This window comes from Notechis scutatus, chromosome 7 (assembly GCF_049901735.1).
Source record: "Notechis scutatus isolate UNSWTSFEM ecotype Mainland chromosome 7, rNotScu1.2, whole genome shotgun sequence".
NCBI lineage: Eukaryota > Metazoa > Chordata > Lepidosauria > Squamata > Elapidae > Notechis > Notechis scutatus.
In genome coordinates, this window is record NC_142015.1 from 24469063 (window position 1) to 24495350 (window position 26288).

General features: G+C 35.5%; 1 protein-coding gene across 6 annotated transcripts in view; it reads right to left on the minus strand.

Moving 5' to 3' along the window:
• The window catches only part of ARHGEF12 (Rho guanine nucleotide exchange factor 12), a 61735-nt gene that overhangs the window by 33700 nt on the left and 1747 nt on the right, over nucleotides 1–26288 (minus strand). For 4 of the 6 annotated variants that reach the window (XM_026681916.2, XM_026681915.2, XM_087970150.1 and 1 more), the window contains exons 2-4: nucleotides 5018–5041; nucleotides 4635–4723; nucleotides 2317–2373 (exon numbers count right to left, since the gene is read on the minus strand). In XM_026681916.2, coding sequence (XP_026537701.2) covers nucleotides 2317–2373; nucleotides 4635–4723; nucleotides 5018–5041 — 170 coding nt within the window. Of the gene's footprint in view, nucleotides 1–2316; nucleotides 2374–3358; nucleotides 3509–4634; nucleotides 4724–5017; nucleotides 5042–26288 lie in introns of all 6 variants that reach the window. The other 2 variants (XM_087970152.1, XM_087970151.1) reach the window with 2 other exon arrangements.

The window sequence follows — 26288 nt, forward strand, 5'->3', positions numbered from 1 at the left end:
ATGTAATATTAGAGCAAAATTAAAGCATTCATCCAAACACCACTGGATAGAGCTCTATCAATTCAGCTATTTAGAACACGTATGTGATGGGTAAACCAACTTTTATTAAGAATAAATTTTGATACAGCAATAATTCTTGATAAATACAGTAGCTTGCAAATTCATTATGCAAGCAATTGCTCACACATAATGAAGAACTGATACAGAAAGACTTAAATAAATGGAATGAAATAGCACAAAGTATCCATCTGAAATGTAAAGCAAGCAAATGTATAAGAGATTTATGAACCTCAGTTTTTGTATTCATGGTGTCTAGCTTACACAACTGTGTGTTTTAAAAGCTGTAAAGTTGATTGAAATAAATAGTAATCTTAATGGCTGGCTGATTAATGTTCATTAATAACTAAAAAGTAAAACTAAGTCATACTTATGTCAAAAATGCTTGCATTTAAGATCTGCATGTCTTTTTGTTAGGAAAATACAATTTCTGTAAATAATTTGATTTCAACATGCCTTCTTAGAAGCTTTTAAATGTCTAAAATTACTTTTCTTGAAGTGCAAACCAGAATATTTATCAAATAATGCTGATTCAAGACAAAGGCTTGGAATTGTGCTGTAGATCTCTTTCTTCAGAATATAAAGTAAAATAACATTTAACCATTCTATAGCAAACATTCTTTCAGGTGTTAAACAGAAAGACTGGAAAAAATCCCCACTAAAATGGTATTCTTTACTTACTTTACATCTTTCCATACAGAAATCAAGGTCTATGGACCTTTCATTCAGAAAAAGAATTTCAATAGTTTTCACCTCAAAAAGGTAACTGCCACACCTTTAATCCCCTTTGACACTTTTAGATATTTTTTTTCCCAATGTCCAAAAGCAAGCAGAAAGACTGCAGTCATCAGCAATATAAAGCACAACATTTTCTGCTGAAAGTTTCTTAAATAGCTTAAATAGCTTCTATCCAAAGCAAATATTGCCAAGTTTCCACACAGATTTCAGAACAAGAAAGAAGAGGGAGAAAAGGAAGCAACCTAAGAAAGCAAATGATTACTGCAAAGAATAGAGTGGAGCTTTCATAGTTAAATTGTAACTGAACATAGAATTTTTGCAGGAAGTCTGAGAGGAAACAGGTTGCGTTATGAAGTCATGCTTTATTACACGTATGTTTATGAAAAGTCAAGATATAGCATGCAACAGAGAAAACAAACTACAGATATATTCTAACATGCATACTAAATATTCCCATGAACAAGGTAGATTAGTTATTTCACACAAAAAAAAAACCTTTGTTATGCAGTGGTTTTTCCCAATAGTACATTAGGAAAGACTAAGACTAGTAGGTACATCTCTGTATAATATAATTGCATTACAATTTCTTAAATTTTTATGTAAAAATGGTTTTTCTGAATGTAGAAAAATATGCAAATAGCTGCAAAGGAACTATATAAAATCCCCGTAAAGGGATTTTAATTTGATAAAACCAGATCCACCCATTGTTGCAAACAGTTTTTATTTAAAAAAATGTTTTTAAAGAGATGGCTAAAGTATACCTACAGCCTCCCCTATAGGTGTTTCTTATCTATCAATCAAAGGGACAAGGTATCTATTTTATAAAACTTTCAGTCTCTATACACAAGAGATAGGTTTTTTTTTTGGAGGATGGAGGAAATCCAGGAAAATCTCTGGGAACTGGTTATGAGCAATAATCTTAATATCTTTGGACGTTTCAATTTAAGCTATATCCAACTATTCACAGGGTTAAATAGCAGAAGACAAAAATTAAGGCAGGCTATGAAGGTTTCTATCATGCAATTAACTGAAATGTTATTGTAGTTAGAAAGCCATCCATTCCATGCTACAGTTCTATGGAATTTAAAAAAAAATATTTCATATAATAAAAGAGTACCTACACCACAAGTTATATTCAAGAAGCTAAAAAAATAAATAAAAAGACTGTACCTTTTTTCAAGCAAACCACTATCATATTCCACAGAGTACAACTCCACACTTTCATAAAATTGTTTTACCTACATAATGAATGGTTAGTGCCAATTCCTCAAACTTTCCAACCCAAAGAAAAGATGACACTTAGATCCTGGGAGACAATATAAAAAATATCTAATATTCGCTACAAAGGTTAGTATCCACCAGCAAGCTTGCACATTTAAGCCACATGGAAGCTCAATCCTTTCCCCTGATGCAAAGTTAGCCATGCATAGCAGGGAAAAGGCAGAGGCCTTGAGCACACAGAACAATTGAACAGAACACACCGAACAAAGGCACAAGGCTACAGTGGCTGCTTCAGCTTACCATATGTCTCGGATCTACTCTCCTCTGAGCTATACTTTGTCTTCCTGGAGGAGCTATCTGCACGAAAGCAGGAGAAAAGGAGAAAAGAGATATAGGAAATATGGAGACCAACATGGAAAAACTTCATTAAAAATGATTTCTACAATTGGGTTAATTCATGCAAAACACAAACAAGATATGAGCATACAGAGATGGTAACATCTGAAATCAGAATGTGAAATAATAGTAGTTGACTGTATAGATAACATCAAATGTAAAGTTCCAGAAAAAAGAAGGCATCATAATCAAGCTCCCTCCTTTCTACAGCAAAGAATAATTGGAAAAGATGTTTTATTAATACAAAAATGCAATGCACAGCCTTTTATACAAAGCCCTACATTTGCCAATGGTACCCAGAAAATAATTAATATTTGAAGTATCCCAACCACAATGGGAAAGGGAGAAAGTCTTGGTTACTTTGGAAATACTTGTTTCCTCCATCCTTGAAATAGCTAGGGATGATGTGTTGCTTCATGGATATCTCTTCTTAGGAGATATACTGTCAAAGGATCCTGAAAATGTTTAATTACAATGCTTGTAGGGACATATGAAAGTATAAATATACTTTCATTTCTGTAGCTATTCTTATTTCAATTCTTTTTGATGTTCGTTTGTACTAATGTGGCAAAATTTGGAAATAACAGCTACTTTTATATTACAAGCCCAAGTCTTAAAAAGATCACACTTCATTCACCCTCACAGTCAAACTCCAAGGAAGTATTATTTTTATGTTACAGATAGGGAAATGCTACATTATGTTACGCAGGAAATAGCCAATTCTCCAAAATTCAAGCTTTAGATCTACCTCCAAGATCTCATCTGGTAACTTAACAGCAAAGAGAAGGAATAAACATTTCATCCCAATACAGTATGTTTTTTCTCTCTATAGTTATACATCTTCCTGTATCACACAATGTGATCTTTAAAGTTATTCTCATATGTGGTAAATTCTTAGAGAATAACAGACAGAATAGCTAAATTGCACAATTTAAAAGCAACACACCATGTGGGGCCAAGAGGCTCACCCGCAAGCCAGTCACACAGTTAGGAGCATATAGCAGTCAGTCTGGGTTAGTAGGTTGGGGTGGGTGGAACCTTCACATGCAGACTAATTTCCAAGACAGCATTAGACTCTGAATGCAATACAGATGGTCTACAAGTACAGGGAAACAAAAGAAAGAAAATGAATGTGTCCAGTTAAAGTTGACAGAAATATAAAGTAATTGAGCGAAATTTCATTCAGAAGAAAACACTCCTCAGCTCCAGAGCTGAGAAATGCTAAGCATTTGCTCCGTAGGAAAGCAACCTAGCAGACATTACAATCCATCCAGCTGTTATCTATAGAACAAGATTGAGTACTGAAGAGAAAATGGAATATAAGACCCACCCAAAGGAATTCCCAAAGACAGGTAAACTGAACATTGTACTTTTTAATCTGCTGCAGTATAATCAAGAAAAAGCCTGCAAAATAAATATAAGTTTGTGCAATTTCTCATTTACATTGGCTCACATGGGCTAATTACTGGAAATATGCCTTTTTCTTTTTATCAAAATAAGAATGATCTGCTAGATCAGACCTTTGGCTTGTCTATTCCAGCAGCCTGTTCTCATAGTTTCCCAGCAGATGGCCTTGAGAGGCAATAACACTGCCATATCAATGCTAATACTGTCATCCCTATTAATTCGAAGGAAATATATATACAGATGAGTATAATCACAGGCAAATGAGTAAAATTTAATGCAGTTTACAACTGTTGGATAGGCTTCATACATTTGTTTCCTGAAGCTTAACACTCAAACAAAGTTGGAGTTTCTAATGATTAAAGAAGTCACAATGGGCTCTGTTTGTAAGTGCAGAAAGTATACTACAGGATGCTACATTTACAACATAGTTTTCCAACTAAAATAAACAGTGAACAGTCACAGAGGCTCAAACTAAATCAAAATAAGAACACAGGGAAAAACTAAAACATATCTGTTATATAATCTGCCCATAAGGCTTCAAAAACCTTTCTTCTTTAATGTGTAGTTTTCTACCTTGGAATTCAACCACTTTACTATGCAACTCCAGAAGTATACAACTCAGAAACACAAGAATAAGGAACAGTGTGAAACCTCACTGACAAAAATTATGCAATTAAAGTAGAAAATAAAAACTGCAGAAACCCTGTTGTTGTCCTTGAATATAATATTGGCAAAAGAGGTTAGTCAACTTTTTAATTCCAAAGCTGGACAACAGAAAAATCTGAGTGTTCTTTGGGATGTGAAGGTAATTCTACCTGTTGGGTCAAAATCATGGGCACTAATGCAGCGCTCAACCTTCTGCTTCTTGTCCGCTGGAGACTCTCTGCTCAGAATGCTGCCATGCCTGAAGCCAAACAGAAAGGGGAACAGAATCATTTATTTTAACTGCATTACATAAACTGAGCTAATTTTAAGAAACCCATTAATATCTGCCCATTTTCCATATTATTTCTATTCAGGAAAACAATCTATCTAAAGGCAGGAATCCATGGTTCATTTCCTATGTCTCAGATAATTCAATGTTGTTAGTGGAGTACAGTTAAATATATCCCAAACCTTCCATATTAGCTTACTGGAAGATGGGAGAGGACCAGAATTTTATTAGTAGATACAGAAAATCAAACCTTTAGAAACTTACCTTGTAGGTTTTTTGAGGGGAAACCTGAAAAATAAAATAACAAATACATATAGTTAGTACCATATAAATTGTTTCCAGATTACAAGAAATCAATGTCAGCCAGCATGTGATAGATTTAAGGATAAACACTTTTATTTCGTTGTTTTTAAGATGCACAATTCTGAATTGTTGTTTGGGTTTCCACAAAAAATCTAAAGAAAGATGGAAGATTTTAACCCCATGATCTGCTCATGGGATTCTATTCTACTACACAACAATTGTAAAGGTGTCTTTCAAGTAGTGCTTCTGTTACATAAATATTCTATTTCTTTCTTCTACATGAAAAGACTCATACTTCTTCTACCTATTGAAATCATTCATTATGATAAAATTACCTGAATCCCTAAAATGAGATGTATTGCTAAATTCGTCAGGACTATTAATATTCTAGTATATAATTCAGTCATTTGTTCAGTCAAACAACTATAAAATAATTGATTTACTCCTAAATTCAACGTAATAGATTTTAACAAATTACGCAGTATCCTAAGCTATTTAAAGCATCTATAAGAAAAGTATTTAAGAATCTATTGCACACAAAAACAATTGACTAACTCATTTCACTCTACACAAAACTCTCAACTGAAAATTGGCTATAAACTGTATAGCATTATAATGCAATTAAGCAGCTTTGTTTCAAAGCTTAAAAAACTTTATTAATAAAACTAGTATTAGCATTTATAGCATTTTTCAATTCTGTTACTGAAATTTAGAGCAAATTTGTTTCTAGGTTTAGAGATAAACACTCAAATAAATTACTGTGAATTCCATACTTATTCTTTCTTTGCCTTCATCTTTCTACATGAAAATCTAGATTCCAAGCGAGGCTGCATATGTCAAGAGGACAAATTTTACAAAGGTCTTCTGGGATAGATTCTCAGAACCTTATCGGCACAAGCCAGAGTCCCCAATCCCATTTTTTCCCCTCTCCCTTCACCCATCCTGAACGGGAGGGAGGAGCAAATAAGAGTAATGATAGCAAAACAGACAGGGAAACCCACAAATAATCTGATATATTGCTGTTATGGAACCGTAGAATGTTAGTCTTTCCTTTCCAACGTGAAATGTTATCACTTAGTATGCATAAAAGATCAAGATCACAAATTAAGTTAATGTCCTGCCTTTATCAAAATCCTGCTCTCTTCTGTATAATTCAATAAAAGCCAACACTAACTTTAATATGCCATCAAAGAGGCAAAACATATATACAAGGGTAAAAAATTTACTCATATGAATTAGTGTTTCACAGAACATGATTATATGCTGAATACATGGTTTAATATCAAATTTACCATGGAGGTAAAATTCTCTTTCCAACATGATACCACACTAAGAATTATTTAGGCAGCATCTAAGAATATAGGTAGTTCCATGCAGCATATTTTTATGTAACAACAAAGATGAACCATACTTTCTTCTTTTCAACAACTGTTATATCAGGCATGTTTTGAACAAGAGACTTGTCTTATTTTAAACATGCACTACACCTAGGTGAACATCCCACTCTATTAGAAAGAGGATTTGTTTTATTCAAGGGAAGCTCTACAAAATAAACTCTATAGCACTGAAATTACATGATGATGATTTTCACAAAAAGTAAAAAAGATTTTTCACACTGCATTAAGTTAAAAATTGCAACTGCTATTGTATTGCTTTCAACTATGAACTAAAGAAACAGAAGATAGTCAGGACTATCAAAACAGGAAATCAGAGAGGCAGCCAACTGACAATCCTCACAAATTACCTTGAGATGACCACATCAGATGATACTGTATGAATCATCAAAGGACATGTACAGTATTATTCAGGGAGGACTAACACTGGAGACATTATTGTAGGATGCCTGAAAGAGGTTCAAAACTGGCACAATGTATTCCACTAACTTTTCAGGCCATTTCAAACATTTAGGTCTTAGCAAATTATAAAAACAGTATGTTTTTCAAACATATACTACACTATCATACATGGGATGCCATAGCAAATGTAACGTTCGGTTTCTTTGAAACCAACCCTTAAGTAATGGATTAATGTCTATATTAGAAAAAAAATATTATACACAGCTGAAGTTTTTGTTTTGTTTTCAAAATTTGAGCCAGTCTTGACTCTTGAACATATAAGTAGCACTCAGTTAATGACTGCAGTTGGACCTGTAATTCTGGTCAAGATGTTATGGTTAAGTAGGTCACCATATCATTTTACCTGATTTTAGAACCATTTTGGCGACAATCAGAGAGTCGCAATGGTCATTAGGGAAATCACATGGCTGTTAAGTGAACTACGTCCATTTCCCCTAATGAGTGGTTTTGGCCACGGGATGCTGCAATTAGTCACAAATGTGAGCTGGTTGTCAAGGACATAGAATGCAATCGTGTGGCTGTGGGAGGAGGGCAGTTGTAACGTCAAGGATGGGTTGCAATTGTTTTTTTTTAAGACTGTTGCAACTTCAAATAGTAGTTAAGTGACTGGTCATTAAGCAAGGACTACTTGTACTGTTATCTTGGTGGTTCTCAACTGAAGTATAAATACAGTGAAAGTGTAAGGGTTTAGTTACTAAAGTTTCGGCTATAAGTCTAGCCATTCAGTCCTCGTTCAAGCAAGCTCTTTAGCACTGTTCCATGACACTAGTCCTTGGATTTTTCCAAAAGCTGATGTCAGGATATTTCACAGAGAAAGAACTGCATTTACAAAATCAGCAGGAAAGGAGGGCTTCCCCAGCAGCTATGCTCAATGTAGCCATTGTGCTGCACTGTAAGTGGGAGCCAGAGTGTTGTCAAAGGCTTAACTTGCTGCCGAACGTATGCTCGCTTAGGAAAAAGGATTTTTAAATACAACAAAAAATGCTAAACATATCTCCTACCAAATACTATTCTTCCCAAAGATATTCATTTTTATCATTGATAGCTCATTCTACAAACAGGGTAACAAACTCGGTACTTTAGTCATAATGAACCTACCAAACAGAACTGCCTTCCATTTTCTTAGTTATTTTTAGTTATTTGCAAGTAATAATTTGTAAGCATTGAAGAGTTTCATTTTATAGATTTCTGGACAGTAAGATGAGGCTACATTGGGCAAAACCTGAAATTCTGAACCAATACAATAAAGTTAAGTTGAGAAAAATCCCTCTTCTATTAACAGAGAATATAATTTGATAAAGTGAGTCTATAAATTATGTTATTTTTATCTATAAAATTTGTATAGTTGCCCATCTCATTGAAGACTATAATGGGTGGCACAAACAACTACTCTGGGGGAGCAAACAACATTTTAATAATAACTTTAAACAAATCAAATAATTTTACAAGTTTGGCTCCATAGTTATGAGTTACAGAAAGTGGAAGACAAAGTAAAGAATATATCAATTGCATGTAATAATTTGAAACTCAAGTATGCTTAATGTAAGATCTACCTAGAATCTTTTGTTTCAAAACAACAAAACTATATATACTTTCATGCAGAGATAATCTAAATAATCAAGAGAAGGCTTTATAACTCAATGAGAGAAAACCTATGTTTGATGCAGGAGAGTCAACATTTTGAGCATCTTTGAAGTGTCTAAAAATAGGCAACACTGAGCTAGGTGGATCAAGAGTTGGTTTTCATATAAAGCACCTGTTTATTTTACCTACCACAGCCATAACTATAGTAAGCCCAATAAGCTTACAGCAATTTTAATTGTTATATCTATTAGCTGCATTTCACATGTTTTGCATCATTAAACAGCTATTAAGATCTTCTACTTCAAATCCGTGCAAGGAACATTTAAGATAATGTTAGATTGTACTTGAAGGAGTTGAACAATTACATTGTCCACATACTACCAGGTCCAATATTTCTGAACTAAGGTGAATGAGGTGCTGCCACCTGCTGAGACATGCATTAACTGTGATAATTGCAAATGGATGCAGATACTTCCCATATTGTCACAAAGCATCACAGAGCCTTGTATCAACAATATTATGACCCATATTGACAATAGAATCTTTCAAATTAGTTGTTCTAATTCTAGACCAGTATTATTAAATATACAAACTGACAACCTAATAAAATATACAAACTGACAACGTAATTCGCAGACTGATTTTTTTTAAAGCAATGATAATGTAACCCAGCCAGTGATCATATTTCAAAGTGGCTTATTGCAAAACTGCACTGGTCCAATTTTGAAATTGTCAATTTAAAATAGATTACAGACTATGTAATATTTCTTTTCCAAAAAGCCCATTGGTTCATTCCTATTAAATTAGCCACTTTGATTACTAAATGCAGTTTCCTCTTACAATGTTGTTAAAGATAAATAAGATATTATAATCATTTACTAACACTGAACAATAACTACCATAGAGACATTAACCAGCCTTGCACATGGATAAATCACAAAAGCTGGCAAGTGAGTTGGATAATGGTTTGCATTCAGCTCAGAATCTCTGATCAAGAGAACAGTATTGCTGCCTGCTTCCTCCATGCAAGACATATTTCTTGGCTGTCAAAAGCTTTGTTCTCAAACAGAGGCTCACGAGAGCAAAATATGCTTTCACAAATTAGAAACCATCTCTCGGAAAAGCAAGCGCACAATGATAACCTAGCTGCACAGAATACATATACTAACTACTGTTATACACATTGCTTGCCACATATTCTCAAGATAAGCTATTTCCCAGCTATTTTTAAACTGCGTCTGATACAAGGAAACAAAGACTTGGAGATTACCTGGGTTTTTAAAAAAATTATCCAGGAAAGGTCATTCCACTCAAAAGCCAAATCTTAAAAAACAAAACAAAAACCTGCTATCTATCTGGTTTTGATGGTTTCTTTAAAGAGATGCTTTAAAATCACTGAAAGCTTTTAAACAGTTGGGAGACAGGAAAAGGAGGCGGAGTTTCATCAGTTTTCCCTCCCAGCATTTACTGTACTGTGGTGCTAGCAGAGCAGCAAAACGGATTATAGTAGTTATATATATATTGCTCTTCTGAAAATATTCCTACAAGAAAGAATTAGTATGCTTTATATCTGGGCATTAATTTATCCTGAATGGTCAGCTAAATTAAAAACCAAAATAAAGAAGCTTCAGTACAAAGCAAAAGGTAAACATGAAAATACAACATTAAATGGTATGAAACAACTTATCTCAAATTGTCTCCAGAGTACTGAAGTACAACAGCCATCACCCCAAAATGCAGAAATAGAAGGCACTAGAACAAGGAATACTGAATCAGAGTTTTTTGCTTTATAGTATTTTTATGTGTTCTTTTTTTAAAGAAAGATCAGACATTCTGCTATCTTAATTTTTAGATAAAATGGAATTGATCTATTATCCACGACTATGCAGTGGTTGTAACAGCTTCAGATCTGGCTACTTCTCCATTTTCTAGTATAAGATGGATGTACTGCCATTTCATCAAAACTGAAAGTACTACTTTCACAAATATTTTAACAAATTTCACATTAGAGGTTTTATCCCTCACAATCTTAGTTTTTAATTTTCTTGATCCATGAACAGAGAACAAAATGATGTATAGGAAAGAGAATCTATTATTATGTCTCCAGCAACTCGTCATTACAAAAATGTCTTTCACACTTCTTTCATCACTGAAGGCTTTCTTCTATTTTAAAAGGGTTCCTTATTATCTTGCTATATGGCTCATTTACTAAGATGACAACTAATGCTACTGTAGCTCACCTCCCAGTGCTATATACTATTTTCCACTATGTTTCTTTTCACTATCTCTGCTTTACCTGGTTATAACTCAAATTCTACTCTATGTTCCACTAGATTTTTGCCAGGCTCCCAATGCTGCTTTTTCCTCAATTTCTCTCATTTAACTCTGTTGAATATTTTTACATGGCTTCCCAGTCGAGAACATTTTGTTTGTCTACTGCTGCTTTCCTCCTGTCTGCCAGGTCTTTCAGAAATTAACGTCTGCCAACTATAAACCACATTAGGAACAATATTCAGGAATCTGGGCCTTCCTCTCACAAGAGGGAATGAATAAAGGTTAAGGGATCAGTTCAAAGAGGAGTTAGCAACTTAACCAACATGGGGAAGACAGAGAGCAGTGGAGGGACATGTTTTCTTTTTCTGCCCCAATAAACCTAATTAGGATTGTGAGCAATGCTGGCAGGAGAGAAATTTCTTCACGCTACACTGTCTGTTTGTGTTTGATTAATGTAAATCTTCTCAAGACTCTAGCCATGCCCTAGGCAATATGATGGCTATAGTTCTGTTAACCAGCATCTATGCAACTGAAGAAAGAAAGATTTTCGTTTATATTTCAGTTCACTGGAAAATACGTCAGTATGTGTCAGCGTGTTGTTCAGCACTTCATTTCTGAATGTTTCAATGCATGGAATGAGACAGATATTGTGATGAGGAAGAAAAACATGAACCAATTCTGGAAGATCTGTTCCTCATTCTTTACATTTCTCTTATGTATTAAGTAATCCAATCACCTCAGGTCCCTCTCTGTAAACAAATATGGTGTTACTTAACTTCTGTTGAACCTGACATTACACGTCAGGCCAATATTTGTTTTGCGCCTTTTAAATTGAGATATTTAAATGGGAATAAGCAGCACAAAATTTTTAGAGGAGCTAAGGTAGCTTACAACTACTGTCTTTCCAGATTAAATTATTATTTAAAATATACTAACAATACATCTAACATGCAACATAATGTATAAAACAATGGCCATATAAACAACAATTAAAATACCACAGCATTAAAATCTCTTATAAATTTTAAGTTATTGTTAATACCTGATTTGGGCTAACCAATGCTATTGCTTTTTAATATTGATTTTGCTATAAAGCAAATAATACTTTTAAAATATTCTGCAGCTCTAAAAACAAAGCTAGCAGAAATCTGAACACAGCTGAATTACTCCATTTACCAGCCATGCCGCCTATCAAGCAATTATTAAGGAGAAAGTTCTAAATTTGCAGAAATGAATTCTACCTCAGCAAAGAGGCAATCATATACATTAGATTGATAAAATAATCTTCAATTTACATGAGTTTATGAACATGATAAATAACAAAAGATCTTAAGAAAGTTGAAAATGTGTTCTTTGATACAAGGCAAATTCATGAATAATTTTAGTTTTATTGCCATTATTTTTACATTTTTCATTTAATTTTGCCTGCCTGTTTAAGCTAAATAAGAATTGCTTTATTCCTAGTTCAACAGCTTGTATCTCCATCTATAAAGAATATTTTGAAGTAAATTATATCAATTAGTTTCAGATTGAAGAAACCGTACTTTTAAATTTTATAAATCAGTCATACCTTTGTGAGCAGCCAGTTTATGTGTAGTACATTTTATAATGCCTCAAAGTAACTTTACATCACTAAAGTGCGCTAAAATCAATACTGCGTGTATTTCAAGTTTTCTCAAAATGGCTTCCCTTCCCAAACCCTCTCAATTCATTTTGCTCCATTGCTTCAGACTTTTAGAAAATGGGCGTTGGTATGTTTACCCAAGAACGCCCTTTCTATACATGCTGCTAGAGAGTCCAGGAATGGGATAAGACTCCTCCCTCTGACATCATCGAGCTGAGTCTGCCAGAGTATAAAAAGCCAGCCTCTGCTGCTAGCCCCAGCTTTTCTAGCGAAGAAACTGGACAGATGTAATGTGTCTCTGGAAGATAAAACAGTGAGAAGAACCCTCGCCAACCAAGACTAGACGAACACGTGGGGGGGGGGGGGCTGGACTCTCTAGCAGCGTGTTATAGAAAGGGCGTTCTCAGGTAAATATACCAATGCCCATTCTCCTCCACGCTGCGACGAGAGTCCAGGAATGGGACATACCAAAGCCTGCATGTCCAAGGGAGGGCCCTCGTCTGGTCTGTTCAGTCCGACACTGGAAGAACCTTCTGAAGCTTCAGCTGAGGCAAAGGAGTTGATGCATTCCTAGTAGAATGGGCTGTGAGCTTCTTGGGAACCGGAAGACAAAGTTTCATATGCAGTGGAAATACAAGCCCTGATCCATCTGCCCATCATAGATGGGAAAGCCTTGCTCCCTAAGGAAGCCGGTTGGAAGGACACGAACATCGCTTCTGTCTTGCGAAAGGTAGCAGTACATTTAACATAGATACGGAGAGCTCTCCGCACATTCATGCTACTTTTGTTCCAACTCATGTTGAGGCTTAGGGCAGAAATCTTGTGCCCTGTGGAATCAAGAATTAATCTTTGGAACAAAGGAAGGGTCTAAACGTAACACTACTCCGTTCTCGTGAAAGATGCACAAATCCTGCCTCACCGAGAGCTGCCAACTCTGACTCTTCTGGCTGACATGATAGTCACCAGAAAGGTCACCTTGAGGGTCAAAAAACAGAGGCCCACCGATCTTAAAAGTTCAAACGGGGGTCCCATCAGGGCATGGAGTACCTTTGAGAGATCCCAAGTGGGATATCTATGAACTACCGGGGGATGAAGATTTGAGGATCCCCTCAAAAATCTGCATACTGATGGGTGGTGGGATAGAGAAGTATAATTATCCCACAACAAAGCCGCAACCTTCTGGCGGAGAGTATTTGATGAGAGCCCTTTATCTAAACCTTCCTGTAGGAACATTAACACATCTGAAGCAGATGTAGGGTCCCGGGCCACCTTAGAACCACAAAAAGCTCTCCAGGTGGCATCGTAGATGTGATTGGCTGATGGCTTACATAATGCCTGGATAGTTTGAATCACCTTATCAGATAAATAAAGGTGATGGGAGCACCTCAGTCTGGACAATTGGTTTGGAAAATAAAGAATTACCCTGGACTGTATATTCCACTTGAGGTTCTGATGCCACCTCATCCGGGCCTAATTGAGCTGTGACTAAGGCTTTATGAAGATGATGTTTGAACAAGGATGGCCTGAAAAAAGCAGCAGAGGTGGGCTGCTCAGGCCTAGATTCTCATCCTCTGATAGATTGCATTCCCTAAGCTCACCTTCCTCCTCCTCTGATATGGAGGATTGACTATGTTCAGAAGGATTCATAGAGCCCCTGTCCTCATATTCCCCCCATTCAGAATGAGTGGAAGGAAAACTATGCTCATGGAACCGGGAAAACAGACGCTGGACAGGAGAGATAACCTGACAGAAGACTGGGAGTAAACCTTGTCCCCAGCCCGCAGGGCAAAGGAGTTGTTGAAACCCTTCAGCAATCCCCTGCCTAACGGCCACCGAAACCATATCCTTAAGAGCCTCAGGCCTGCTGCCTAAAGGAGGATCCATTGGATGAAGGCCAGCAGTGGTGAGAGCAAAAGTGGCCTCCGGCCTGGGCCTCTGGCCACCCTAGGGTAAAGAGCCTTGAAGATTAGAAGTATCGGGAACCCAGTCTGCTTGTCTAAAACTAGGCTACTCAAGTCCTGAGAAAAAAGGCCCCATCTGTTCTCTCGGGAGACCATGCCTACAGATGACTGGTAGAACTATTTTCGACCTCTCCAGCTCTGGAAACAGGCTCTGGGCTGACCTGCAACTCTCCTGATTGATTTTGGCTCTGCCCTCTCAACTGTTCCAGGATCTTGGCAAATTGCTTCCCCACTGCAGCATGCATCCTTTTACAGCTCTCAGTTCAGATTTTTTAGGCCTTCCTAGGAGAAAAGCCCTTGGCCCTGATTTTGGCTGCAGCCTCCCTGTTTGCAGAATGGACTCGCTGCCGCCTCCTCTTCAATGGCCTCTTTGAAATTTCGGAGCCATGGGCTTCTTCTAGGCCCGTTTGTCCAGCTTGGGCCCAATTGCTCTCCATATTGTTAGGCACGACACTAGAGGCAGTCAGCTTCCCCCAAATTGTGTTGCCCTAAGTGTGGGCCAGGTGAGTGGGATCGCCGCTGTGAGGCCCAAAGAAAAGGGTGCTGCTTAATGGCCCGTTCCAAAATGGCCAACTGCCACATGCTCGGAGGCCAACAGAAAACCCTACTCAAAGGGCAGTCTACGGACCCAGCAACTCACTGAGGGCTTAGCTGTGCCTTTTAAAGCCACAGCTGAGAGGCATTGAATCAGGTGGCCCCAAAAAACAGGAGTGGAGCGCTGAATACAATTTGGGCAGCACATCAAGGAAGAACTGCATGGGAGGCTCAGCCGAACTCTCCCAGCCGCACTCTCTCAAATCACCATCAGGGGATTCTGGGCTGCGCATCAAGCAAGGGCTGCATGGGAGGCTCAGCTGAGCTCTCCCAACCCGTACTCACAGTGATCAAACGTCGGAGCCCTTGCAACGAAACTCAAGACGTTGAAGGAGAGCAGATCCCCGCTCTCCTTGAAGGCACAGCTCTATCAGGTCCCCGGGAGCTGCACTGGTGATTTCTGCTTCTTTTGTGAAGTTAGGTAGCTGCTGTGTAGACTAGAGAGATTCCAGAGACACTAGCTCTGACTTCAAGGAGCTGAGTCAAAAAGCTGGGGCTAACAGCAGAGGCTGGCTTTTTATACTGTGGCAGACTCAGCTCAATGACATCAGAGAGATATTATCTCATTCCTGGACTCTCATCGCAGTGTGGAGAATGCATGTGTCTATCAACAAGAAATCCAGTATTACCTTGCTTTTATATTAAAGGGTTTTTAAAGTGTTACTCATACAATTAATATCAGTTTGTTTATTGATTTAAGTTTTGTTTTTTAAAAAATATTCAGGCCGAGCTTGAAGAGCACTACGGAAGTATAGATGGCTACACAGGTTCCTAGGCATATTAAGTTTTTAAGTCCTACTTTATTCTTCTCTGTTTCAGATTAATAGAGACGTTATACTTTGCAAGAACTCACCAAAGCTTTCTGACATAACAACAAAGTAGCTGTAAATATTTATATGGAATTAACAGACCTTTACCCCAAATTAAAAGTCAGGCATGGGAAATGCACAGATTCTCAGAGCTGTGCACAGCAGATATGGACAAATCTCCAAGGAACAGAAGCCTCATCACTTGAAGGGCAATGAATAAATACAGCGTTACTAAATAGCCTTAGAGTTCTCTTTTGTAAGATTTATTATCAGTGATACCATATAAATACCCTGAGAATACCAAACAGCTTACAGAAATTCAATTTCTTAATGAGAAATACAAAACAATATATTGATGTTGACAATAAATTTTATGGCTAAAAGTTTAAATGCTAACATTCAATACAATTTATCACCAGAGGAGAAGGTGAACATATTCAGCCAGAAAGTTGTGGGGGAGGGGTTGGTCACGGACATATTGCAGATATGCAAAAGAACCAATTTCTATGTGAAAAAGTATATATCTATTTAAAAAAAAACCTGTCTGGGAGGTACAAATAATTACCTTTTTTTCAAAGTTGCATTGTTACCAGAGAATAATTCTGCAATATTGCCTCATTAATTCTGGTAAGTGGAATTCTTTTTCCACATAATGGTTAAAACAAATATTGTGGGAAATAAAAACATAAGATCTAAACACTCTTAATTATATAATTTCTTAAACAAAGGACATTCAGGTGTTCTCTAACATTAAATAAACAGAAGTCAGTTGGTCACTTGATAATTAAGCATATTAATCTTGATGTACTTTATACAGTAATTATGTGATAAGAATGTAAATGATATATTATAAAATAATATATGAACTTCTTGTTTACAAGGTTTTTTTCTGTTCAAAATTTACAAAACTATTTTAAGGAGAGGATACAAATGATTTTGAATCAGTATATACATTATGGATTTCTAATTTTTTTCTCAATTTCTCAGAGGTTTCTAAAGTTAAATACTCTGCTGCTCGTTAGCTGGTCTACAGTTTATTGCAAATATGCTGACATATAAACAAATTCATACATAGTAATCAAATTGAACTTAATGTCTATATAGCAAAAGAAAAAAAAAGAACAGTAATGGAATGTTTGAGTAGGAAGGTTGCGGTTTAACTTAACTCTAGTGACGGAATACTTTTAAAACATCTCTAAGCCCAGCAGTAATAGTTGTTATGTGTTTATTCCAACAATTTGCTCTTTAATAAATAACATTTTATTTCATAGTATGGAAAAGCTAATATACACTTTTCTAGTCTTGGCCATCTTTTCAGTTATTTTCATCTTAATATTAGTAAAATTTCCAGAGTACTTATGCAACCCTGCTTACGCCATCCCTTCTCCCTTGCAACTAATAGACATAGACAAGCTCCAGAAACAGAAAAAGCTAATTTATACCATTGTTTTTCCATTACTGGGACTGCAGTAGAAAGGCAGGATCCAATATTTCTTAGGAAATATACTGAAACCTTTCTGACGTTATATCAATATACTTTTTAAAGGCAAAATCTCATTGCCCAGTGCTCTATTTATCTTTAAAGTCAATTACTTATATCCTACTACAAGGATATTCAAATCAAAAAGAGTAAAATTAAAAATAATAGTACCTCAAACATATATTTTATTTTATTTTCTTACTGCACTACACTCACCTTGCAAAATGATCATACATAGTTATTTTAAAACATGTCCAGATATACAAGTGTATATGTGCATATACTAATAATCTTAATTCCAACCATTTTTATCAGCAGTTGGCATATCTATACTTTTTCAATATTAATGGACACTATCCTATATCTTTTAAATATGGAGTGCAACATAAATCAGACACACTTCAGAACATTAGTAAAAACTATTCACATTAGGAAGTTTTTAGTGTCAAGGAAATATTTTGGCAATATGAACAAATGGGCAAACCTCCGATTTTTAGCAAAGATATAGTTTTTAAAATACATTGTACGAGTATTCAAATCAGTTGTTCTTTCAAAGGAGAGAAACAAGATACCTAAAAATAGTTTATTTGTTGTAACACTGTCAAAGCTTTCTATTCATCCATGAATTGGGAATCCATGGGTGCTTTAGCCTGTCATGCCTCATGCACATATCAGTGTGACAGAAGATAAAATGGAAAGGTACACATACCTCTGGGGAAACAAAACCATTATACATTTTACTACTAGCATTTCTATGCTGCTTTATTTAACCTCATCTTTTAATCAACAATCCGTTGAATAATTGCACAAGCATTCCAGGGTCATAAACTTACGCACACAGAACCTTTGGCCTAAGGTGCAGCTGTGGTCAATAAGGCAGGTACATCTGGCCAACAGAGGGCAGGGAAGATAGAGGCTTACATCTCCATTTGTCCACTACAAAGGAGCAAAACACATAGGAAGAATGCAGGGGAATGTACATCAAATACTTGATGTAGCTGATGATCACCTATGTTTCAAATGAGAATTTTGATTTGATTTGTCTGAGGATCTGTTTGTTTTCTTGGCTGTCCACAGTATTCTCAGGTGTTTTCTACAACACCAAATTTCAAGAGCATTAATACTTTTCTATCCTATATTGACATTATTATTATGATCTATATTGCTATAGTTGTACAATTATATTATTATAGCATTTATTATAGGTATTGAAAACTCTGTGGGGTCCAGTTGGATTGACACAGTGCATTAGCTACATATATAAAAATAATACTTAAAAAGATATCAGCTGCTCCTTTTACTTAATACCTGCCAACAACAATTGGCAAACCCCAGTAATGAATAATAATACAGAGAGTTCAGACAACTTTAAAATTCTCACACTATATGGGAGATCTCTAAGTTGTGATAGCTGGGAATACTGCTATCTTTTGCCATTTCCCATCTCCCAAATGAAAGCACTTCAAATAAGCTAAAAAAGTTATATTCTAAAAATAGAAAATTGGCATAAACTGAAATGCTGACAAGTATTTGATGTATATTCCCCTCCAAAGAAAATCAGCTTTTTAGGACACTAGCATAGGTGAAGAGTGGACAAAACAGTTTAAACAAGAGTAGACTAATGACTTTGTGAACTTGGTTTTATAAAACCCAGCTCTAAATAATCACTTCCGCTTCTGAAACCACAATAGCTTGCACAAAACTAACCACAACTTTTTTTGTTTGCATTTTTTTTCATCAAATTATAGAAGCATACTACTAGTTTTGAGAGTTGCATATTCTTTTAATGATAAAGTACTTCAGTTTTTGGTCAAATGAGTGCGGAATGACAATGAATTTGCTCAAATAAGTCAGTCACATCTTTGTAGTCCTCATTTTGCTAAGCAGCGAATTAAATTATTCCAAATATACTGCCCTTGCAAAGCCACACCTCATTCATGTGGATACAAGCACACAACTAAGTAGTTTTCCCTTTGGCAATCTACACATGTCGCTTCTTTATCCACACTGAGAGGCCCATATTGTTAATTCACATCTTGTGCTTCATGCCACATCGCCCAATGAGATCATAATAAAGACAGCGTAATTTTGTGAGTTGTTTAAACAAGCAGAGGTTTAAAGTGCATATCCCAAAATCAGCACATCCTGTTGCAAGCCTAAAAATAAAAATAAAAACCTTATACAGGTAGTCCTCAACTTCAGTGACCGTTCAAAATTATAGCACCATTGGAAAGTGACTTATGACCATTATTCACACTTAGGACCACTGCAGCATTCCCATGGTCACATGATCAACATTCAGATGCTTGGCGACTGGTTCATATTTATGACAGTTGCAGTGTCCCAGGGTCATGCAATCCTCTTTTGCAATGTCCTGACAAGCAAAGCCAATGGGGAAGCCAGATACACTTAATCATGTTACTAATGTAACAGCTGCAGTGATTCACTTAACAACCGTGACAAGGAAGCTCGTAAAATGGAGCAAAATTCACTTTTAACTGTTTCACTTAGCAACAGAAATCTTGGTTCAATTGTGGTCGTAAGTCAAGGACTGCCTATAAATTCAAATGTCAGTAGGACCACGGCCATTTTGCAAGGGAGTGGGAGGCATGAGCTTTAAGAGATAAACTGGATACCACACACATATGCAAATCATAATCTATGTATTTAACTTTCCAAACCCCCCAAATGTAGAAAGAACCCCCCCCCACATATGCTAAGGGGCCCCACAAGTCCCCCCCAAAATTGTTGACATACTATATATGGTTCTCAACTCATTTTCTGTCCCTCTGAACTACTGGATAGAAACTTACACGTGAAGGGGAAGCACGTGTGAAGGGGTCAGTTCAAACAACACAATGGGAAACATAAAATCATCTGCCTATAAATGGAGGATATTTATTCTTGTAATGGAAATGAATACATTAAAAAAAAATTGTTTTCAGAAATTAGGACACCAAGACTATTTTATTTTTATTACAAATCCATAGGGACATTATAGGCTACTAATGCCACATAAAGATCAATAGTTTGGCCAAGATCTTAAAACGTCTGCAAGAACATACTCTTATAAGCTCTTATATTTTCTTTACAGGATGCCAAGTTCTTGTAAGATATTTCCAAAGGATTAAAAAAAATCCAAACAAAAAAGCAACCCTAAGATCAGACAGTCCACTTCCTTTTCCTGTTTTCTTTTTTTTTATAACTCTGTTCACAATACACATTATGAAAATCCCACTTGTTTTCCCTTAGTAATTTTAAACAGTGTCAGGTTTTTGTGGGTTTTTTGGCTGAAATTGTCCTATATAAAGCTTCTATTTTCCTTGATTTGCTCTGGATTTGCTCCTCCTTCTGCCACTTTAGTTAGAGAGTGTGCATTCAAAACGAAGTAATGAATGTACATATATACATACTAATTAGGCTACCCCCTTAGGGTAAGTAAATATGAATAACAAGCTAAAGAAATTAAAGGCATGAGGTTTTTCAATCAAAAGAATTGTTAAACCTAAGGTTAAATTATAACCTTTCCATACCCTTTTCTAATCTTGAAAACCATTCTCGATCAATCCATACACGTCTTCATACATTGTATTTCATCCTTTAAACAGTGAATGGGCAACTTCCTATCTTTTTATTTAACCTCTGGCTGCTTCTCATAAACAAACATGTATTGTTTATTTATGCAACATCCTCTACATATGATTTCATGGGGGGGGGGGGGGAGTGCTGGGTTAGGAGAAAAAAATTAACACAATCCCCCCTTTAAATTCATCTGAACAATACTGAGGCTGTTAATATGTAGGATGGGTGTGCTATGTACTTTACTATTAACACTTTTTCACATTTAAAAAAAACCCAGATGTGTTCATCACTTATCAGAAGATATGTTGTTTTATGGTATTGTTAACAAAATATACTAAGCAAACAGCCAAGGCATCAGAAGAATCATAGTTTATAAAAGTGTAGTAAAGTTTTGTAAAAATTTAAAACTATGAACAGCAAAAGGTTATGAACAGCAAAAGTCCCGGCATTCGAAAACATGTTGTAGAATAGCCTCAGTATCTCTGAAGAGTTTTACTTAATCTAATACCTTGAAATATGTTGGAATTGTAACTCCTGGAATTCTCAGCTGAGGTGGGGAAAATATATCAGGGAAGTTTCTGTTTGAGCAACAGTACAAATAAATCTAAGATTGTATTCAAATACAGTAATAGAAAGAGGCTATCGTTGGAAAGGACAAGTTCAGAAGTTTTGGTTCACATTTATGTGAGAAGAGTGTATGTCCTTGGGATTATTTTTAACATTAATAGGAAATTAACCCTGTTTAATCTTCACCAAAAGCCATTTTTTCATCCACACTGAAATTCAACAACCTTTTTGCTAAAATGTTCAATGTGATCTTGCAATTCTGAGTTGCAGGAACAGAGCATCACATGACAAAATGTGCCATGGGGGGGTTGAGGGTGGAGGAAAATTCCCTTAATTTCATTATGCAATCCTTGAACAAGAATCAATTCTACATCATATAATACTTTATAGATAAAACTCCCTTGCTAGCATATTTACTTTAAAGTTATTTAAGAGTGGACACCTAAAGGTGCTTTTTCAACTGGACAGCCATTTATCTGGGATGGAATCAGCATTCCTTTCCTGGGTTGAATTAGATGACCTCCAAGATCCCTTCCAACCCTATAACCCTAACTTTTAAATAAAGAAATGGTTATGACTAATTTATTTTTTATTCAAACATTAAATCTTCAGCAAGTTGTTAACATCAACACAAACTTAATCATTTCCAATTTTCCTATATCTACAAAGCTATTAGTTGTAAACTACAGAGGGATTCAGTAGTTACCTGAATAACTACGGATTTTAATACAACTCTGAAAAAAATCATGAAGCAGCTCTCACATACAGATTTTGCTACAAAAATCTGTCCCTCTGGTATTTGGCAGCCAATCTGAAATATGAAGATTGAATAAGTTTTCTTCATATGGTGTTATATCCAAAAAGGATGTTCTGAATGGAATGAAAGTAACTCAGTATATCATTTCTCTGAATCTTTTAGTTCTCTGTAGATATTAACAATTTATGTCATAAGTTCAATACAACCAAACAATTACATATATTTGGCCAGCAAGTATCATGTCTCCACCCAAGTAATTATCTCAGCTTTCTTCAAAACCAGAAAAGCAAGATCTAGCATCAGCTACTGACAGAAGCCTAGACGTAACATAACCAACTACAGTAGTTGTAAATATGGTGTTCCTGAAACTTTGCTAAAGAAAAGAGAAGTACTCATTAGATAAGAACAAACTTTTCTGTAATATCTGATGCTCCACTAAAACAAATTAACTAGATATTCATCTAAAGTTTTGTACGGAAAAAGCTATATTGAAGTCTTTAGATTTCTTCTTGCCAATTGGTTTCCAAACCAGCTTGATGCTTCCCTAAATATTAAAAAGTGGCTTTTAGGCAACATAAATTATTACACACTTCAAGTGTCCCTTTCCCATGGAAGCCAAAGCAGGGCTCTAATTGCCTTGCCTAATAGATGTGTCCTTTTTCAGGTCACTCATTTATAGCTTCATCTTCCTCTCAAGATTGTTGCGATAGGAAGCTATCTACACACTATGAACTATCTGATCAAAAAATAGATTGTACTAATTGTTTCATAACATGGTAGTAATATTTTAATATGAACTTTGTGATATTTACCTGATAAATGGAATTTAAGTAACTAAAATGCATTTTGACTTATGATATGTTTTATACTATGGTGTTCAATGGGTTTCTCTGATGAATCAAGGAGACTGTGGATTAATCTGGATTAAATACACTTATATCCCACTGTTCATATAAACAGCAGTTAACAATAATTTACTTGCTTGAACACTACAGATGATCAAGATGAAGTATGCTAGTCCAGATTTTGTGAAAGTACAAAAACAAACTGAATTTCTTGAACTGATTCCTGACTGTGCAGCTGAGTATCAGAAATGATATATGGTGTAATATGGACATACACTCGTAAGACAATAGAACTTAATCAAGTTAATTAATAACAATTGCACTATAATTCTATACATGTCTTTTATGAAAAAAGTCCCTAGAACTCAGCGGAGCTCATTCAGAATATGAAGGATGCCTGCAACCTCAATCAATTTCAGCATCTAGGGGGAAGGGGGCAAAAAAGCAACAATTAAAAAATCCTCTGGAAGTCATTATATAAATCCTTGTCCATTCAAGTAGATTTCACAGAAAATACCCAATAGAATGGTTAGCTATTTTTTTTTAAAGTACCCATATAAATTTACTCCAGGATTAGTCTTTATTTCTATAAAATAAAAAGCATAAAACATGCCATGTCTATAAAAAGTTTAAAAAGAGCATAGTTTGGAAAATGCATGGAAAGAATGTCTAGTTCGCAAATTTAAAAAGCAGGCGCATTCAGTGTTTCTAGGCTGCAGCAATATAATATGCCAGAGTTCATATCTTAAGATTTTTCCAAATTCCATCCGAGCCCCAGCTTGCCCAGCAATGAAAATAAAAACTTGAATCTCACTCAGCTCAGCCATATATTCCCTATCACAAATGACACAAGACAGAAAATGTCCAAAGCTTGTCAGCAATCAGACTGGAACAGAAACACTCTTTTTATCCCATTACTTGGTGCTGAAGAATATTTTATTGTTATATTGTTAATACTAGCCGTGATCAACCCAGAAGTAATTAGCACTACATTCATATACACATCTACTCAAGCATAAGCTATACTGACTTCAGTAGGACTTATTACTACATAAATGTTTGAAGAACTGTTTTGTGTTATCACATATTATTTAATCTGAGAATAAAATATTTTAAAAGAAGCAACTCATTCGAGTGTTCTAAATGAATTGTATGAAATCATATAGATATTGAATGAAGCTAATAGAGGGAGACAAATTTCATACCCTTGAGAAATATCAAGGATGAAATTTGTTAAGTGCAGCTCAAGAGGCAGTAAGATTATATATTTTAATGTCACTGAAATAGCAAATACCCTGCCTTAACATATAAATACTAAATTCACTTCATATTAATGACAGCAGTAATGTCCAAAATAGTCATCTATTGCTATAAAGAACAATAAAATTAGAGGAATGATATGATTTTCAACTACATAAAAATTACAGGCATACTGAAAAATCCCAATGAACTGGATGGAAATGGATAAAGATCATTTGTGAGGCTATTCCAGTTATCAGCAAAAATATGCCACAACCCATTTCTCAGCAGATCAAGCCTCATCTACATATGCCTAAACCATAGTACAGCAAAAAAAAAAAAAAAAATTCAATTTACACTTCCTTTTTTACTCCTCTCAAGACACACTGTTTAAAACAGATTTTCAGCAATCTACAAAATGAGAAGTTATAAGCAGATTCTCAAAATATATCATTAATCCAATCAGCCTTGTTAAAATTATAGAATAAAAATATGCACTTTTGATTCACAGTTTGGTTAAATAACATTTGCTTTAGTGAATATACTCTTTTACTGAAACAAATTGGACCTACTTCCCAGAACATGATTTCAAGGGATGGAGAGTTCACCAGAAATACTGCAACTGCAAAGGCACTCTCATGCAATCCCACCAATCTGACTTCTGAAGTCAAAGGCACAAAGAAATTAATGATTTTAACACAAAGTCACTACTACAAAGTTATCTGGAACAGCTGCAAGTAGTTTAGGCAGATACAATCTTATCCAGTGCACATTGACTCAATCCATGACTGAAGAAATATCAAACTGCCAAAAGTAGCAATCGGGTAATTTTGTCATTGTATTACAGAGACCATTATATACACTTGATATTCCAATTAAGGCTTACAAAGGAGAAAAATATTTACCTTAGAAAAAGAAGCTCCAATAGGATAAACAAGGACAATAGCAACAAAAGTTATCAGCTTCCTATACATTCACTGTTGCTATTGCATCTGAGTTGTTACCAGCATCACTAGTAATTTTAGAACTGACAGAATAAAAAAACTATAAAAGGAATCAGGAAAAATGTATACTTGTTTTAATTCAGTAATAGAGAATATATTTCACTATTACAATATACTTCCCACCTATTTTGATGTTAACTATTAATTGTATTAAAGTATAACACAAATAGTCGTGCAGATCTTCTGCTGAGCTACAGAAATACACATTTTTATGTTACAACCTTCAAAGTCTTTCTGAAGAATAATAATGCTTCAGCACACGTTCTCTACAGAATAAAAACATCTGTATTATTCTATACTATATTTTAGAAGATGAATCTAATTAGGAAAATCATCCAGAATCCCTAATTTTCACAATGAAATTATATTAAAAGGAACCAGATATCTATCCTCATTTCAACTAACACTTCCCATCCCCCAAATAGTTTCAGCATTTTAGAAATGTAAGAATGTACCACATTCACCTTATTTTGTAGTCAGCTTGGGAATCCAAAAAATGATCCCATGGATCATAAATAATCTATGTTCCTACTGACTCAACTCTTTTACAAAATGTATTCTTCAGCACTGTTGCATTGATTCCAAAACCAAACATTTATTTCTTGTAACATCCAAGTACCTGAATGGCAAACTAAAATGTTATTGGTTATCTGCTAGGGAAAAAAATGACATGCACCTTTTCTATTTATGATATTGCATCTCATCGTTGTCGTCATCATACAGGCTTGTGGTAGCCCTGGATTTTGCACTTATATAATATTAGATGAAACGTTCATGCTTTAAAATTATCACATGACCCTGATCACCATCCAATATACTAGGATTCTCCAGTTGTTGTTCAATTCCCATTAGTTCCAGTAAATTTAATCAATAATGAAGAATGAGAAATGCAGACCAGACCAAAGTTGTTACAAGGTTCCTTTTTCTACAGTGGAAGAGTATCTTATAGATTCCAAGACTACATCATTCCCAAGTCTCCAACTGCTGAGAGGAAACGGGGTGGGTAGAAATATAAATTGGTAAGGGAGGGGAAACAACATGGCCATAGGCCAACCA